At 40.6% G+C, this 19,994-nt stretch overlaps 1 protein-coding gene across 2 annotated transcripts in view; it reads right to left on the minus strand.

Annotated features, from left to right (window-relative positions):
* CRBN (cereblon) overlaps positions 1-19,994 on the minus strand; it is a 48,083-nt gene that overhangs the window by 17,931 nt on the left and 10,158 nt on the right. For both annotated transcript variants that reach the window (XM_084633688.1, XM_084633687.1), the window contains exons 3-5: positions 18,869-19,071; positions 17,128-17,277; positions 7,339-7,501 (exon numbers count right to left, since the gene is read on the minus strand). In XM_084633688.1, coding sequence (XP_084489814.1) covers positions 7,339-7,501; positions 17,128-17,277; positions 18,869-19,071 — 516 coding nt within the window. The remainder of the gene's footprint in view (positions 1-7,338; positions 7,502-17,127; positions 17,278-18,868; positions 19,072-19,994) is intronic.

Here is a 19,994-nt window from a genome sequence, read left to right on the forward strand (position 1 = left end):
CTGTATACCATATTGGCGGAGACCCCACCACCACCCCACACACCACTGCGGATACCTTTTAGGAGCCCAAATCACAGTCCCCGGACATGAACAGCAAGAATAAAGATGGGGGACTTGCGGGTGGGAGGGGGGAGTCGAGCTATGCCGCAAGCCAGGACCTGTTTGAGATTCTACCGACGTCCAGTTAGTTACAGTAGGCAAGCATGGGAGAGCCTAACACAGGGGAAGGAATCTCCGGTAATTATGTAAATTTATTTCCCATTACAGTGATGGTGCCCCCATCAATAGAGTTTTCATTAATCTGACTGATAAATGGACCATAATTTAAAAAGAAAAAAAAAGTGATAGGTATGACATTTTGAGCCGGAGTATGCAAGTATACAATGGATTGAGGCCATTGTAGGGGACATTGTTATTATTACAGTATTATCTGCACACATTGTGAACCTTTAATTATAACATTTTCTAGTAGATCCTTTCCTAGAGTTCTCTAACACACTCAGAACAACAGTGGAACAAGATAGTTCGAGGTCAGTTAAAAACCCATTGTCCTAATGCTCTGGTGGTGAGAGCTCAGATCTGTATGACAGACTTGATCATCTTTTAGAGTCAGCAAATCTGGAACAAGAAGTAGTCTCTCACAGATCCCTGCTGAAAAACACAGAAGGTCTGTGAGCCTCTGCTATGTGGGAGCCATTAAAATGATCTTTGCCTTGTCCTGTTTTTCTTTTTTCCCCTTTGAATCCAGGATATTAGGTTTATAGCAGAAAAGGCACGGAAGAGACACTGGCTCCAGGACATGAGGAATGCATCCAAAATATGTCTCACTGCTTTCAAACAAAGCTTTTGACATTTTGCATTCTATTTGGCTGTAAAAAAGTGGGGGTGTCCCTAGTGTGTGGAGATTTCCTGTATCACTGATGTTTTCAGTAACCACTCATTGATATCTACTGTGATTTGCACAGCTAGTCCATCAGATTCTTGTTCTTCCCTGAGAGATGCATAACTGGAGGGTCTATACCAGAGAATGCACCATTCCCACAAAACCATTGCTTCCCTGCAAAGATGAGTAAAACTGAAAAGCCCTGCTTGTTTATATAAAGCATTGCAGTGATGTTTTCATAATTACATGGACAACTTTGTGCTGGAGATGGATAAAAAAAATGCTCGTAATGTCCAATGAATGGCTCTGAGCTTTAGAAGGTATATATGTATTTCTGTCTAAGGGGAATTGCAACATCCCCACTCTGTGAACCTGCTGCAGTGAACACCCCATTTTATGTTGCATGCATCTGTAGCACTTGTTATAAATGGAACAGGAAGACTGAACAGCAAAGATGTTGCAAGGTTGAGTTCACCACTTTAAAGATATTAGCACTTTCTTTAGAATGGAAAGCTTTTGATTCACCGTGTCTGTACCCTGTCTGTAATTTTTTGACAGTCAGTATTGTAAAATACTAATACTGAGATGTACGCATGATGCTAGCAGGCCAGACGCTAGTTCTTGCCCAGGGTGTAGGCATTAGCTAAGAACTGACAGCCTCGCAGCTGGGGACCAGACCAGGTCACCAATGTGTTAGTTTTGCTCAAAATACATATTACTCTTATAAGAACGTACAGTAGAACTTCAGAGTTACAAACTGACTGGTCACCCACATGCCTCTTTTGGAACTGGACGTATGCTGTCAGGCAGTAACAGACACACACAGCAAATACAGTACGGTGCCGTGTTAAACGTAAACTACTAAAAAAAGTAAAGGGAAAATTAAAAAAAGATTTGACAAGCTAAGGAAACTGTTTCTGTGCTTGTTTCATTCAAATTAAGATGGTTATAAGCAGCATTTTTCTTCTGCATAATACAGCTTTGAAAGTTTACTAAGTCAATGTTCAGTTGTAAACTTTTGAAAGAACAACCACAATGTTTTATTCAGAGTTACGAACAAACTCCATTCCTGAGGTGTCGTAACTTTGAGGTTCTACCCTATATTAAATTGATATATTCTCCCAAATTTTTTTATAGTGTTAGCAAAGTGCATTTGACTAGTAAGGCCAGAGTATTGGTCCGTAACTTGTGAGTGACTTATATGCAGGAATTTCTTACGATTGAGTATTAGGGCTTGGCTACACTTGCGAGTTACAGCGCAGTAAAGGAGCCCCAGATGCACTAGCTCACTACCCGCCCACACTGGCAAGGCACGTAGAGCGCTCTGACTCTGCGGCTACAACTCTGCTGGTACTCCACTTCGGCGAGTGGAATAACGTTTGCTGCGCCCCCACTGGAGCACCACAGCGTCGGTGTGAATGAGGTGTTGCACTCTGATCAGCCTCTGGAAACGTCCCATAATCCCCTTAAGTCAAGTGGCCACTCTTCTCATTGTTTTTAACTCGCTGTAGAAATGCGGATATGCTCTTTGAAAGCTTTGTTTCTGACAGCTGGCTGATTATCTGCTTCAAGACAAAGCAAGCTGTTACTGTGGAATGCTGTGTGTGAGAGAGAGGTGGGGGGGGGAAGGGGAGTCTGCTGCTGTCTGAACTTACAAGACAGCATGCTGACATGTTCTCAGTCCCCCAAAACCCACTCACTCTCCCCCCACATACACACAACACACTCCCTGTCACACTCCACCCCCCCCCCATTTGAAAAGAACATTGCAGCCACTTGCATGCTGGGATAGCTACCACAATGCACTGCTCTCTGTGGCCATTGCAAGAGCTGCTAATGTGCCTATGACAGTGCGCTTGAAGCTGTCAGTGTGGACAGACTGCAGCGCTTTCCCTACTGCGCTCTACGAAGGCTGGTTTAACTCAAAGCACTCTACATCTGCAAGCGTAGCCATACCCTTAGACTATAAGCCATCCAACTCTGTGAGAAAACAAATGTCCAGGAAAAAAGACCCCCTCAAACTACCAAAAGAGTCTACAGAGATATAAGCAGGACTGTTTGGTAAGGAACAATTATTATTGCAGATACTTTCTGCAATGATGAAATGGGGATCCATTAAAAGAGGTCTTGGGGATTGCCAGTTGTCAGGAATAGTGATCTGGTTAGAATTCCCTTTTTGCTTATCCATCATGTAGCCTACAGATACCATAAAGGAAATTCCATAAGTAATGAGGTAAACAAAAACATTAAAAAACATAACATATGGCAAAAGTCAATCATAGGAAAATATTTTTTCCATCCATAAAAGCGGTTTCTCTTTGTTTCATACCCCACAGAAAAGATAGATATATTGGGAATTAGGTAGGGAAATGAAATCTGCCATCAACACACCAGTTACACAGGGGAGAGACACAAAGGCCAGCTCTTTAACTTACACCAAGGGTGGTAATATATCTTTTCTTTCTGGATGGTGTTGAACTAATCTCTGATTAAATCTTTGATCAAATAATTCCATTTGAGCCTGTTATTTGACAATCTCAAATGGTTATTAAATTCAAACATGCAGCAACAGCACAGACTGATTGGATTAGCAAAGTGATTGGATTAGCTACTGTAACTTGAGCTCTTGCATTATTAGCTTGAGCACCAGCATCACTCAAGCTCCAACTCACTTCCCTGATAGGCCAGCTAGGTTGATCTTAAAACACCTCTTAATTTAAGGAAGAGGTTTTTGTACATGGATGAGAATCGAGATAGAGGCAAGACTTGAGTCACAAACTGAAATGTTAGGTTCTTTTGAAATGTTTACATTGTAGATTATCCCCAATTTCAGCCATTGGCAAAACTGCAATGGTGCAACTCTGCAGCACAGGGAAGGAGACAGGATTTTCCCCAGTGGAGCATACTCTGGGGAAATGAGTGAAATTGAAGTTAAATTCCTGTCAGTCAAGACCAACACCTTATTAAAGTGCAATAGCAGTTTCTCCTCTCCTCTTTTTTTTAAAAAGTGAATTAAATTCTAAAAGCTACATTACAGGAGCATAAAGGTGCATCTTTAAAAAGGAGAGAAGGAAATAAAATAGTTAAGATTCTCATAGAAACACTAATTCATATATATTATGCTTTCACTAGTTATTAGAACTTACAAATAGAGCACATGCAACACAGAAACCTTTATTTGCCTACGTTAACTTTATGTTTTGCATCTCCTGACTTAAATATGTAACCTTAATGTTGCATTAAATCAAATTAATTTTCTAAATTTAAATTTCAAAATACTTAATCAAAAATTATATACTAGCTCTTCTGAAAATGAAATATTTGTGTTGAACATATGCCAAGAATAATGACGTAGCATTAAAAATATAGAGTTTGTCCAAAACAAATGGGTTAAATACAAATATTGTAGTTCTCTGGTAGACATTACTTACTGGGCAGGTTATTAGGCACTGAAGTATGCAGAAATATTTTGTATATAATTACAGTCACGGGTATCATATTGAGAACATATGAAGAGATATGTAATTACAACATGAATGTGCTTTATTTCAGCTTCTTAGGTTTAACTACCAGCTTCTCAGGTGGGAGAATCGAGATGCAAGGAATCTTAGGAGCACTACACACCTGATTTCTTTTGATTCCTGCAGAGGTTTGGTCTTCAGAAAGTCTGGATTTGCATTTTCTGTTGATGAGATACTTTCTCCAGGTGATGAACTCTGGCCATAAAGCACATTTTTTCACTGCAAAAGTGTGGGGCAACCTGATTAGCATATGCAGGGAGGGAGGGACTTGCAATCAGCTATGCCCTGCCTTCTTTCTGATTCATTTCAATACTGAAAGCGAAACAGGATTATATTTAAGCAAAAACGTGTTAAGCAAATATCAGTTTGGGATATTCAGGATTCTTGAAAAAAGAAAAGGAGGACTTGTGGCACCTTAGAGACTAACAAATTTATTTGAGCATAAGCTTTCGTGAGCTATAGCTCACTTCATTGGATGCATGCTCACGAAACCTTATGCTCAAATAAATTTGTTAGTCTCTAAGGTGCCACAAGTCCTCCTTTTCTTTTTGCGAATACAGACTAACACGGCTGGTACTCTGAAACCTGTCAGGATTCTTGAGTTATTCAGCAAGGGGCATATCATCATCATTTGTATTGGATTAACACTTAGGGGCCTCTGATCTTAAAGCATGACACTCTCAATTTATTTAAAAAGACCAAGAAACTTCTATTTCTTGTATTATATATTCAGCCTGTGTATTAACCTCATTTATAAAATTTCCTTTACAGTATTTAGTAGAAGCCAGTAAAATGCATCCAGCCTATGAGATTGTCATCTATGGTTTAGGACAGGGATTGGCAACCTTTGGCACGCAGCCTGCCAGGGTAAGCCCCCTGGCGGGCTGGGCCAGTTTGTTTACCTGCAGCGTCTGCAGGTTTGGCCCATCGCAGTACCCACTGGCCATGGTTCGCCACTCCAGGCCAATAGGGGCTGCGGGAAACGGCGCAGGCCGAGAGATGTGCTGGCCGCCACTTCCCGCAGCCCCCATTGGTCTGGAACGGCGAACCGTGGACAGTGGGCGCTGCGATCAGCTGAACCTGCAGATGTGACAGGTAAACAAACCGGCCCGGCCCCCCAGGAGGCTTACCCTGGCAGACTGTGTGCCAAAGGTTGCCGATCCCTGGTCTAGGATCACCACTCCTAACATGAGCGGAACAACTATGTATTTAAATACAAAAAATTAAGCAGAATGGAACCTCACTGATTTGCACTTTGTTAAACTGCACAGCTGCAAAGGGAAAGTAGACATCTAAATTTGCTCTTCAGTGAGGAAGTAAACACAGAGGTTCTGATGTTGGGGAAGTCGCCTCCCTGTGGATAACTACAGGAACACAGCGTCACCCATGGATTACCTCTCACCCACATATCAAATGCCTGGAAGAAGATTCGACCACGAGCAGATGCTGCTCATGCTCTTCCACTGGTGCACGTTCTCAGTGTTCCCATAGATCAATAAAGCCACCAAAAAAAGTCACCTCTGCCCTTCAGCTGAATTTACCCAACCACAGAGAAAAGACAGGAAATGATGGCACTCTAAAATTTTCCACTACAAATCAGCTACCACGTCCCTCTTCTCTCCGACAGCCAAACCAAAGCCATGGCAGTAGCACCCAGGCAGCAGCAGAAGCAGTAGTAGCAGCACTGATGGCCAACAGTTTTCGAGTCAAAGCTAAACCCAGGGCACGTCAAGAAGCCCTTCTATTTGCCCACAAAGATCATCATATCAACTTGCTGGCCCTACCTCCAGCTCTCAGTATTCTACAAACCTCACTAATCAGTGTTAGATTAGTGAGGTTCAATTATGTACATGATAAAGAGTCCAGTTTAGAAAAAACAAACCAGGTACACTTACAGAAATCGCCAGAAAAACAATGCAGAACATAAATATTTGCTAGTTTGCTTATGTTAATGTCATGTGGGATGGTTTCTAAAGCGTTACTAAAATCAAGATACATCACAGGTACTGCTTCCCCCATCCAGTAGGCTAGTAATCCTGTCAAAGAAGGAAACTAGGTTGGTTTGACATGATTTTTCTTGACAAATCCATACTGGCTATTTTGTTTAGCCCTATTATGCTCTAGGTGCTTACAAACTGATTGTTCAATTATTTGTTTCAGTACCTTTCCAGGTATCTAAGTTAGGCTGACTGGTCTATAATTCACCTGAAGTACTAGAAGTCAGGGTGATAATGAAAGAGGAAAGAAACTGATGGATGAAAGGAACTGATATGAGAAAAAAAAGTAAATGAGAAAAAAAAGTAAATGTTAGAGAGAGGAACTAGAAATCAAGCCCTTAGATTTAATTCTCATTATGTAGCAATCACCACAATCTCCTAACACTGACCATCCCAATAAATAGAATGCATTTGTAAATGTGTCTTGGGAGCCTGGGATTCTTAGCTTACATTAAAAAAAAAAAAAAAAAGGTTTATGTGCCACTATAAACATTAATAGATTTCATATGGACTTAGCCACATAAGCTAAAAAAAAAAAAAAAAAAGCACTCTTATGCCTAAATAAGAGTGTCCACATGGGGAGTTATGCCAGTAGAATTATAGCAGAATAACTCTAATAGTATAGTTCTGCTGGTGAATTTCCATGTGTAGGCAATCCTTATACCTTCCCTGCAATTTAGCAAGATATACACATACAACACTACTTCCCCCAAAGCAATGACATGGTAATTAAAATAAGACATAACTAATCTAATACAAAGTGTGATTTTGCCCACTGCTGTCCGCTGATAAACAACCCACACAATCTGCAGCAACAGCAGAAGGTTGACATATAGGGTCCCAGTTTGTGCATTTTTCTTTAAAGACACACAGATAGAACTTATTGATTTTTGAAATGCCATCAAAAATAAAATAAAAAAAACAATTAGTTTCTGACCTTTTGATATTTCTGCCACCATTGATGTATATGTTGGTCCTGCCACGCTGTGGGTTTGGAAGAAGGAATTATGTGGCATCTGTTCAGGGATTCCAGCTGTACTGCTGACATAGTTGAAGGCAGCACTCGCTCAGGAAGGATTTGTACTTTAGCCTGCTGGATTCTGATAAAGAAAAAAAATTATATATAAAAAATTTAGAAGAGCAACAGTTTGGATTCCACCGCCTATGTAAGTATGTGCAGAAGAACCAACCTTGATGAAGCAACGTAAATCTTCAAACATGAAGCCATCTCATTAGATTTTTAAAGTTACTTAAGTCTCACTTGTACAAATTGAACTATTGTTGTGACTACATAGCATAGAATTTATGTACAGTAACTCCTCACTTAACATTGTAGTTATGTTCCTGAAAAATGCAACTTTAAGTGAAATGATATTAAATGAATCCAATTTTTCCATAAGATTTAATATAAATGCGGGGGGGGGGGGTTTAGGTTCCAAGGAAATTTTGGGGGGGCAGACAAAAGGCATTATATATATACTGTACTGTACTGTGGTTGGGATGTGCCTCTGGCTTACCCCACACAGGCACAGCCCACTGCAGGCAAGGACGCTAGGAAGCACTTTGCACAGCAGCAGCTTCCCCCCAGAAGAACAGGCGCCAACTTTTTAAGGGCATAGTTTATGTATCAGAATTGTGATCAGAACTGAAGTCAGTTTGGAAGTAGAGTCACAGCAGAACATTCTACCATCTCAGCATTATATTTTTAGTTTTTTGTCTTCAAGTTAATTTTGGTATTAAAATAACTGTCAGATAATACATATCAAACTCTCAGAAAGGAAGTTTAGCTGAAAAGCAGTTTCCTTTCTTTAAACCCTAAACGTTATGTGATTAGCTAGAGTTCAAAATCAGCAGAAATAGGATACAGATGGTAATCATCTTTTAGTACCCCACTTATACACTAGAATCATGGAAGGTTAGGGTTGGAAGGGACCTCAGGAGATCATCTAGTCCAACCCCCCTGCTTGAAGCAGGACCAATCCCCAATTTTTGCCCCAGATCCCTAAATGGCCCCCTCAAGGATTGAACTCACAACCCTGGGTTTAGCAGGCCAATGCTCAAACCACTGAGCTATCCCTCCCCCCAGGTCACCTACTCCCCACAAAGGCCACTGTACTTTAAAAAAAAACAAAAACCAAACCACCTACCAGGAGTACTGTTTAGTAGGAAAGTATTTTATATGTTCTGTTCTCTTAACAGTATAACGCACCAAGAATGCTAAAATACTAACATGAATTTGTCAGCTTGAAAGTGCGATTCCACATGTTGTTTCAATTCAACAAAAAAAAAAAAGCATCAGACTTAGATTTCTGCTTCTTTTTCTGGTATATTTAATGAGTACTTTCCCATCGCATATTTTTAGAAGTGCTGCCTTGACCCACAAATGCAGATCATATTGTAAAGTGATATTTTAATATTTACTGAAGATAAAGAATAGGATGAAAGTGAGTAATAAAAAATAAAAAAAGAATGGCACCCTTTAGTTTTTGATAGTCACTTCATGTGACTTAAATACAGTAATAAAAAGGTTTTAAAAGGTTCAACATAAATATACGTAGGTAACCGTTGATTTTTAACTGTGGTTCAAAGGTCACACTAGGGAAGTTGAATACAGCACACTGGAGTTATTAGCTATGTTGGAGTTACATCTATGTTGCACAAGCTGTAAATGCAGGCAACAGTTTCAAATATGAGAATGCCTCCCGAAGCATGCAATAAAGCTGAACATATGTTGGAGATGATATTACAAGATCTGAAGCACTCCAATAAATTTAATCTTTAAAAAGTTAAACAATATCTTGTTTTTAAATAATTTTTCAACCCTACCTTGAGTTAATTCTAAAAACCTAAAAAACAAGTTCCTTAAGATTTCACATTTTCTTGATTAATATTTTGCTGTGTGATAATGAACTTTCTAAATCACTTGTAGAATGTAATTGCCATAGTAAAATATTCTAGCAGCAGAATAAAACAGCTGTATCTTTGCCACCTCCAGATATTCAATTTTCATAACAGATGTGGTTGCTACCTTTGTTAACTATGTACTGCCATCTTGTGTTCAAACAATACCTTTCTTGTTTCAAAACTGAAATGATCAGTGACAGAAGCAAAAAAATTAGATGGTTAGGGACAGCAGAGCAGTACTGGCCTTTGTAAATGGCAACACATTATTTAATCTTTTACTTAATGTTACTGTAAAGTAACAGAATGACTAGTTAATCAGATTGCTCAGTTAGCTGATATTCTAATGCCTCATTTTAAAAAGAATGTTGCTGTGCTGAACAATGAATGCAAACATTTATGTTGTTCCTTTTAAGTGGGTGGACAGGAAATCTCATCTCTAAATATAAATTTTTTAATGAAAATATTATTTGTATTTTGCTACCACGCACAGTCCTCAGTAGGGACTGTGCAGCACTCTGTACAAATATACAACAAAATACACTCTCTAACCCAGAGTGGTTACATTTTAAATAGAGACAAGCTCCAACAAGGTGTAGAACATAACTGGAGACATAAGTGCTGGAACTAGCGATGTGGGGGTGGCTTGAAGTGGTCTTCACTGTACACAGGGTTTACAGTTTGGTTCAATGGCTCTCAGCGCCCCTACTATACAAATTGTTCCAGCATCCCTGATAGGAGGAGAAATACATGGGTTACAGCAGGTGGAATACGGACATTGCATATATTCTCAACTGAGTGTACAATTCAGAAGTGTCTAATTTTTTTTTTTTTTAAATAAGCAGACAAGAGGTCTTAGCCAACCTAGCCAATATCATTATGCAGTTTACCATAGGCATCATAATAGAGGACAGAGAACTTCCTTGAAAATTGATTAGGGAATAGTGTTTAATGCATAATGGACAGCATGGAAGAAGGTGAGAAGTGATTGTGGGAGAAATGACAAGCTGGTAAAGGCTGACATGATTGGTGGAGTGAAGGAGATGGATCACAAAGCAGTGAGATAAGATAAGAAATGGATTAAGTTCTGGGAAAGCTAAACTGAACTGGTGAAGTAAAGGAACAGAAGTTAGTGTTTGATGCAATGGAGAAGGAGGCGCCAACGGAGTAATTTCACACTGAATGCCCAGAAATGAGACTCCGATGCAGAGGGGATGCAGGGTGGGTCGTGAAATAGAGTCTGCATCATGTCTGTAAGATCCACAGTTACAACAAATACCTGTTTCTTCTTTGAGTAGATGCGGCTGTGTATTCCAATTAGGTGACAACAAGCAGAAGTGTCATGCCCCCAGCTGCAGCAGGCAGGGCTCAGAGTCTACCTAAACTCAGACCTCACTACCAAAGCTTGCATCCGCTGTGAAATATGAGGTTATGGGGTAATGGTTCATGAACGAATGTATCAATGATCACATTGCACCCTTGCATATGTCCAATATGGAAATGTCACTGAGGAACGCTATGGACATTGCTTGAATCCTCATAGGATGAGCTCCCACCCACTGAGGAGACGTATGCCATCTTGATGCAGGATGTTATCCATTTGGAGATAGTCTGCGAAGATACTGCTTGAACCCTCATGTGGTCTGCATATGACACAAATTAATGATGCAAAGCAGGAAATGGTTTAGTCCTGTCCAGATAAAAGGCTAAACATTGCCTGACATCTAAGGTATGGAGACACTGCTCCTCTGGAGCTGAATGCAGTTTAGGAAAAAAAACCCCAAAAAACAACAAAAACAAAAAACAGGTAAATATACTGACTAGCTCAAATGAAACTGAGAAACCACTTTAGACAAAAGAATTGGGTGTGGTCATAAAGTCACCTTGTCTTTGGAGAATTGTGCATAAAAAGGATCTTCCATTGGAGCCTGCAACTTACAGTCTCCTTTGTGGATTTTATTGCTACCAGAAAAGTCATTTTCTGACACAAGAGTGGAAAGGGACAAGATGCTAGGGGCTCGAAAGAAGGACCCATCAGACCTGTTAGGACTGTGTTTAGGTCCCACAGGGGAACACGCTCTTGGATGAGAGGATGTAGACAAAGGATCCCTTTTAAGAATCTTGTTCCCATGGCATTGGAGAGGACTGATCTTCCCTGAACAGGGAGATGAAATGCCAATATCACTGCCTAATGCACTTTCAGCCAGGCACCTCCATCCCGATTGCAAGATGGGCACCAATCCTAGTACCCATAATGCTCCATCAACTGCCCTCAATGCAGGTCAGACACTGGAGAGAGGGAGGATGATGACCCCGACTCAGATGCAGAGGAGCCTGCAGATCCCAGAGATAAGGATGAACGGAGACCAGAGGCAGTGAGTACCCTGTCTGACTCATCCGTCACCCAGAACGAAGCAATGCTGCCAACGGAAGTGGTACTATTAGTATCAAGCATACCGGTGTCGGTCCCGACGTGAACAGTGGTACCACAATGTCTGACAGTACCGACATGGAGGGTGGTGAAAGTCACCATGGTAGCATTTGTGGTGCCAACTTAAGCGGTACCAAGGCCCCCTGTACCGATACCTGTACTGGACCTGCTTCCACAACCTGTGGAAGGGGAACACTGGGGTGCGGTGCTAACAGCGGCTCATTCAATCTCCAGGGCTATTGTTGACACGGCCCTGACAGAGTCCTGGACCAAAAGGCAGAGGAGGTATGTACCTGCCAGATTCACCACCGAGGTGGAACAGTTGATACTAGCATCTCCCTCATCAGCACTGGACTCCATGGACACCTGGAGGCCAGAACCAGAGTCAACTGGTATTGATCACTGAGCAGTGGAGATATGTCTGCAGGTTTTGCATCTGTTGTTCTGGCAGGGTCTGATGCCGCTTTGAGTTACTGTGTCCTGCTCTGTGGGGAGCTTGCTTCTGTTGATGAGCTTAGAGAAGCTGAGGATTGTTTGAAGGCCAGAAATGGAAGTTCAGGAATGATTCCTTTCAGGATGGGGTTCCCATCAAGTATGGGTTGTAACTGTTTGATGATACCCTGTATGGTATGGGTTCCAGTGTCTGGTGGTAGGTGACACCTAGGGGTGTGCGGTCAGAGAGGGTTTTATTTCTGTATTCAAGCAGGTTCTCTCAGGGTATTTGGGTGGGCCGTTCTACGATGCAATCTACTTATCTGGTGGAGTGTCCTTTGGTGAGGGCGGTTTTAGTGTGTTAAGGTGCATGTCCCGGACTTTCTCCTCTGAGCATAATCTGTGGTATCTGAATGCCTGGCTGTAGATAACAGATTTCCTGGTGTGTTTGGGGTGGATCTATGATGGTAGGTGTGGTGATCCATGGGTTTCTTGTATCTGGTTGTTTGTAGGGTTCCATTGTTAAAGCTGACTGTGGTGTCCAGGAAGTTGATGCTAGTGTGGGAGTGTTCCAGAGAGAATTTAATGGACAGTAGTGGTTGTTAAAGTTGTGGTGGAAATCTATGCGGGAGTTTAAGCCATGTGTCCCTAACTTAAAGCACAGCTATTGTTTAAAAAAAGATCACTATAAATATAGCACCTTCTTACTCAACCAATCTGAGCCCTGTGAACATGCCAAATAATATGGGCTTACTTTAATGCTAAAAACAACTTTTTACTACTTTTCACTCATGTTGGCTGTGTTGGCTCTGCACTGCTATCAGAGTGAAACAAAACCGATCAGTAAATTCTGAATGGAGAATGTTTGTTTTTGATAAAGGTATATTAGCCAACGTGCCAGAGATGTGATTTTGCAGAGTTACTGGCCAGAAAAACAACCCCACCATTTCAAAAATCATATGTCTGAGAATTTTAAATTCTCAATTAGAACGGTTAGCACAAAATTTTAAAAACATTTAAAATGCAAATGAGAAAAAGCAAAAATTATTAGAAAAAGTATGTAGATACATAAGAAACAACATTAAATCAACATTGAGGTTGCAAAGTCAAGCACTCAAAAGTTAGGAAATGCCAGAATGAAGGTTGCCTGTGCAATTTTAATTTTTCTTGCGAGTATGTGATACAGTCTTTAATTACATGATCACATACAGTGGAGTAGCATCTTAAGCGGGGGTTTGGTTCTAAAGTCAGTGTGCAAGGTGAAAATCACGTATAGTCAAAATTACCCTTGAAAATCTCTTAAATCGCCCATAAAGTACAGTATACTGTACATGGTTTTGTGTATACAACCTGTACAGTAGTATGTATAAATGTATAATGTAAACAGTAATGTACCGTGTATAATAAAGAGTACATATGCAAAATATAATTTTACAATACTGTATTTTTAATTACAAGGGGTAATTACAGAGGGGTTGTCAGGGCTTGATGTCGATCCAGGAGACGGAGGTGACGGAGAGCAAGTTGTAGATGAAATGGTTGGCTCTGGTTCAGCTCGAGAAGTTGATTGCGTAGGCTCATCTGCTGCTGGTTGTTTTTCCTTGAAAAACATGGTGATCGGCAACTGTTGCTGTTGTCTCTTGAGCTGCTCAAACATTTCTTGATACCGTCTCAAATTGTCTGTAATACGACGTGTGATTTTGAGGCTTCGTTCCATAGAGGGATCGTATTCAGAAATTAAATCATTTAAATGTTTCGCTGCTTGGCACACTTCAGCAAATTTTTGAAGATTCCAACTTGCTGGCTCTTCCTGTTCATTATCATTATCTTCTGCAGATGATTTTATCAGTTCCTCTAACTCTTCATTAGTCAATATTTCTCTATGGCTCTCAATTAATTCTTCAATTTCTTCCTCAAGGATGTCGACGAAGCAATCACCACCAACTTGCCTGGCCACCTGAACAATGCATTTCACTTCTTTGTGTCAATGGTCGGGAAACCCTTAAAATCATTCACATATTCTTTCCATAGGTTTCGCCAACATGCATTGACTGTTTCAGGCTTGATTGCATCCATTGCCTGTTTAATAAAAATGATGCAATTGGCTATGTTGAAGGACGTCCAACACTCTCACATTAAGATTGTGATCAGCATCCATTGCGCTACGTATCCGTGAGAACGTAAGCCTCATGTATGTGGCCTTGAAATGGCGAATCATGCCTCGGTCGAGAGGTTGGAGGATGGAGGTAGTATTGGGCAGGAGAAGGACTACTTCAACATCATTATGCGCAAACCGGAGTGCTGCAGGGTGGCCAGGAGCACTGTTTATGATCAACAACACTTTAAAGTCAAGTCCTTTCTCTTCGAGGTACCGCTTGACCTCTGGAATGAAATACTTGTGGAACCAATCCAGAAATAATGCTGCCGTCACCCAAGCCTTTTTATTTGATTGCCAGAACACAGGCAGGAGATTTTTGTTCTTGCCTTGTAGGGCACGGGGATTTGCAGCCCTGTAGAGCAAGCCTGGCTTTATTAAATGCCCAGCTGCAGTGCCACAAAACAACACAGTCACGCGGCGTTTAGCTGCTTTGAAGCCAGGGGCTTGTCTTTCTGATTTCGAAATGTAAGTGCGGTTGGGCATTTTTTTTCCAGAAGAGCCCAGTCTCGTCAGCATTAAAAACTTGTTCCAGAAGATAGCCCTTTTCTTCTATGATTTTCTTTAATTGTGTGGGGTAGGCTTTTGCTGCCTCTTCATTGGCAGATGCAGCTTCACCAGTAGCCTGCACATTTTTGAGGTTGAAGCGGTTCCTAAAACTGTTAAGCCAACCTTGGCTGGCTTTTAATTCCTTCTCATCAGAAGGCTGTCCCTCTTCTGCGGGAAGTTTGAACAGCGCATAGGGGCTAAGAGCCTTTTCTCACAACGTGTTGCCATCGATAGGCACACGTTTACGGTTCATGTCCTCCAGCCATAAGTTTAATGCCTTTTCAGTCTTCACTGAAGTCTTATCACGTACCTGGCTCGTCACCTTAGCAGTTATTGGAACACTTTTTGCCATGGCTTGACAAATTCTCTCTCTCGAATCTTGATGGCACGGATGCTAGATTCGCTGCAGCCATATTTACACACCACATTGGAGACCGACATACTGTCTCTCAATAAGTCCAACACAGCCAGTTTTTCCTCCAGTGTTGGAGCAGATCACTGTTTCTTCAGTTGAGCACCAGATGAAGTAGTTGGCTTGCATTTAGAGGCCATGTTGTACGAAAAATATATAGAGTATCTTTAAACATGAGAATCACACTCAGTGCGGCAAAATGCTCACACTACAAGAGGCACGCAGGAACTGAGACTGACTGAGGGAACAGCAGATTCACGTCTCCCATCTCTCGCTCACTCCGGGGCATACGCTCATTGAGTGGAATGGTGGGCGGAACTGCCCGCACTATTTACAGGTATGTTGTTATTTTTCTTTTTTTTTTGCCGAGTGCGTATAGTTGAATTAGCGTAAGTTAAATGCACGTATGATGCGATTCACCTGTAGTACTCTTTCCACAGGACCTCTGCCTAATTCAGTGCACAGGATGGATGTGCTCACTTATTGAGCAGCTATTCAACATTTTATTTTCTCCTCACTGTTCAACGAGTAGCCCCAGGCCTTATTTATTGCACACTAATTCCTCCCTGCTCTGAAGACAGAATTAAACTTCCTCATTGGCTTTTCTATGGTGTTCATCATTATAGTGTCTAAGTGCTTCATAAACATTAATGAATCTATTTCCTCAATACCTGTGGGAGATGAAGGCATATCATCATCAACATTTTACAGATAGAGAAACTGAGACACAGAGATTAAGGTCAACAGTATCCACTAATTTTTGGGTACCCCATTTGAGATGCCTCGGACCTGATTTTTTTTTTCCTGAGTATTTACCATTACATAGCACTTCATATGTTCAAAGCATGAGCCCCCATTAACATCAGTTGTAGCTAAGAGTCCTTAGCACCTTCTTCAAATCAGACCCCAGAAACTTAGTCAGGAGGACAATGAGGAACTCACAATTAGTAACCAAGTTTGGTTTAAGTGACTTGAGGAACATCACACAAACTCCGTCAGAGGCAGGGATAGAAACCAATTCTCCAGGGCAACACTCAGCTGACTTAATGATATCATTCTTTTTCTTCCTGAAATCCCCTGCCTCATTCACTATAAACCTTCAAACATCTGCCACAAAGCAGAGGTGCTACAGGCAATAGTCTCCTTCACTATACAACCCTGATTCACCTCAACGCAGGCCCATTCTCTGCATTAAAAAAGGCAGGGGTCCTCTGGAAGAAATAGTCTATAATGACATTATCACATACTATTTTATAACTTATGTGCACAATGGAGATATGTGCAGAGATGGAATTTAGCTGCTACAATCTAAGAAATTGCTACTGAACAAGTGAGAACTGCGATTTTGCAAGGGCTCATAACTTGACCAAATCTGTTTTCATGGGGATGACAAAAAGCACATTCCTGACACAAAGGCCATGCCCTTGGCCAAATTTCAAGTCCTTGTTCCAAAGCAGCGGTGAGTAAATCTTTTAAAAGAAGAAGTTGCCAAAAAATGTTAACACAGCAAATCAATATAATTTTCCTTAGCCTCATTTCAGAAAATGGATGAATCATTTTGTGGTAAACATTTTGTAAAGTTCTAGTCTACTGAAAACAGGGTCTTATAACAGGCAGCGTCAGGCAACCTTAAAAATAAAGCCTGATCCATAATGACTGATCAGTTCAGTGACCCTGAGAGGCATGATTCCCTAGCACTACAGTTAAAAGTGTTGCATTGGGAAGAGCAAATTTTCTTCAGAGGGAAAATTTCTTCAGAGTCATATTTTACCAACCAATTATAAAAAGTGCTGGAAGTCACTAGTTTTGCTGAACACAGACATGCATATATTATCTACTTTCTTACCCATCTGACTGAGTTCTTATTTCAAGCACCTTGAACCTCTGTCTTCCTACTGCTTTCACTTTGACTGTTTCAATTCCAAACTCCTGTTCTTCTCGGTAGGCATATATTTCAGCTGTTGTTCCAAAATGTGCTTCCCTTTCACGTATATTGCTAAAAAAGAGCATAAGATACACATTACCTACCATACAGGTTACAGTGTTCACTCAACTTAACCCTCACACTTCCATTTTTCACTCATTCATCACTTTCTGAAAAAGTCTCCTTTACGGCTGAAATTATCCATGCTTTGTCTTAGCCTAAAGTTGTTTTGTTTGGTCTTAACTTTGAGGAGGAAAATATCTTCAACTATCTGAATTATTACAAAGGGGAAGCAATATTTGTTTTCATTTGAAAAAATAAAGTCTGTTTTTGTTAACTGTATGTTTACCGATGATTCAAAAATTACTTAGCAAAAACTCCTTCAGACTCAGCACACAGCTGATCTGTGAGAATGATTCCTCCATGACATAATGGTAAGAAAACAAACAATTTTGTGTTTAAATTTTTGCTAATGAACATACTAACAAATTCTTAAGACTGTATGGTTCTGAAAATAGCTTCTCTTGCCCCCAGTATGATCTAGTAACATCTCTAGTGGATTGGGGGGAAAACCTGCACATTCTTAACCAGTCTGGGCAATCTCTAGGCAGGGATACCACACGGTGGAAGAGAAAGAAGGACTTGATTCTGAAGTGAGGAACCTTGGTTAACACTCCCAAGATCTGACCAAGATGGCTGGAGTTGGAGAAGACCTTTAGATATTGAGGGGCTGCAGTGGCTTCTCCCCACATCAGCTACTGCACAGAAAGCAAACCATACTTCTACTCCTTTCTACTCCCTTGTGGAACATCTCTTTGGCTGGTGCAGGTGGGGGTGAAAGAGGGAAGGAAGGAGGAGTGATTGCAATTTGACTGTTTTAACTAGGTCTCATGGGGACTCCCTCAGCTCTCAAATGGAGGTGGGGCAAATGGCAAGGAGAGCATGTCTTCAGAGTACACCCTATGACAGGGGAAGGGGGAAACAAGGGAGAAACTGATGAGGAGCCAGTTAGGAGTGAGGGGGAAAAAAAGACAAGGAACAGCTAAAAACCAAAGCAGTGAGAAAAGCCTGACATCTTGGCAGTCACAGTAAGCTTCTTTCTCTCTTTTACACACCCACACCCACCCACCTATACAGTAGCTCCAATATCTCCTCATTTGTTGTAGCTCTATTTGAATCATGTGTCTAAGTATGTTACATATAAGTTATGCAGTACTTAATTTGGGGAAAAGAGAATCAGAAATACATTCTTTTGATTACACAGGCAAAACACACTTTTAAATAAAGAAAGTTCTAGAAAATAAGAAGCTAACCTCTGGTTTGTGTCCTTATGTTCCAGACCCTGAGACTTTTTATTTTAAGCAAAGAGGGCACTGCATTCAAACATCTAATGAAATCAATAAAACAGTCACATAAAAAACCCCCAAAATGTATTTCGCCCCCTATTTCAAAGGGGATTATGTTTGTGATGATGTCATGAAACAAACTAATTAAATCTTTACATAATTAGGCAAACTTGGTTTTCTAACACACAACTCTATAAGCCATTAAAGCATGTAATATATTGCAGAAGTGTTTCAGCCATCTGTTTTTAATATTCTGCCCAAAGAAATCAGTGATAAAACATAAGCTTCACAGTATCAGTAACTACTGAGTATTTTACCTGTATGCAAGAACAGCAAAGGTTCTGTCTTTCTGAATTAAATTCCGCACCATGCTAACCTCTTGAGGGCGAAAAAGCTGAAGAGGCAAGGTTTGTCCAGGAATCAACATCACCACCACATGGGGCAACACTGGAATCACTTGACAGCTGTCGTCATCATGCACCGTTCTCCCGTGAAACTCTTCCATATCAGAACCCAAATACTGTAAAGCAAAAAATAAATATTACAGCATATTACTTTTGAGAGCTATAAGAAGTTATGGTACTTAGTAGGTATAAAGCAAGACCAAATGTCTTGCCTGAGGAGATTACAACATAATAGTATTTGCAAAGTTTCTAAAAATATTGAACAATGCAGGAATAAAGATTATGAAAAAACTGGTTCTAATGTACTAATACAGGGGGTCTTTGTGGACTGCATCTTAATATTAATAGGGCACCTTCCCTCACACTCACAATCATGTATACCCATCTTACATTTGAGATCATGGAACATTCCTGTGGCAACTATACCAATTGCTTAAATGGCAAAGTAATATTAGGAAAATATATAATGATTTACCAGGTAGAAATGAGCAAGAGAACCACTGCCAAATGATCAGTCAGTTCCTTGCAGCTCATCAGCAAGCACTCCATAAGGAGCTTCTGACCTGCAAACTGCACTTAATTTACAAAAACACCCATGGATTTAGTAACATGCTAAGACAAGTGGAAGGGATAGGAATAATATATGTAAACCATGTTAGCTGCTATGATTTTAAACTTCATGTAGCACCTAATGTAGACCTGGTTTAATACCTTTAAAGACTTCGCTGGTTTTCGTCAACCCCAGACTACTGACATCCACAATCAGTTAGTATGTTTTAAAGGTATTAAACACAGTCAGCACCAAGATGCTAAGTAACATTTAAAATCAGTTGGCTAACATGTTTCTTTTTTAAAAGCACCTTTTTCCTTAGTCTAGACAAGGCCTAAAGGGTAGTTAGGGACTATTCATGGTAGTAAAGCCCTACACTCAGTAATTAACATTTACATGATCAAGTACCTATAAAGGACAACAGTGCAGGAATCCTGTAACATTTTAACGTCAAAGGAATATTTTACAGGTTGTTCTGCTGGCCTTACA

Source organism: Lepidochelys olivacea (genome assembly GCF_965140295.1).
Source record: "Lepidochelys olivacea isolate rLepOli2 genome assembly, chromosome: 7".
In the NCBI taxonomy this organism is placed as follows: domain Eukaryota; kingdom Metazoa; phylum Chordata; order Testudines; family Cheloniidae; genus Lepidochelys; species Lepidochelys olivacea.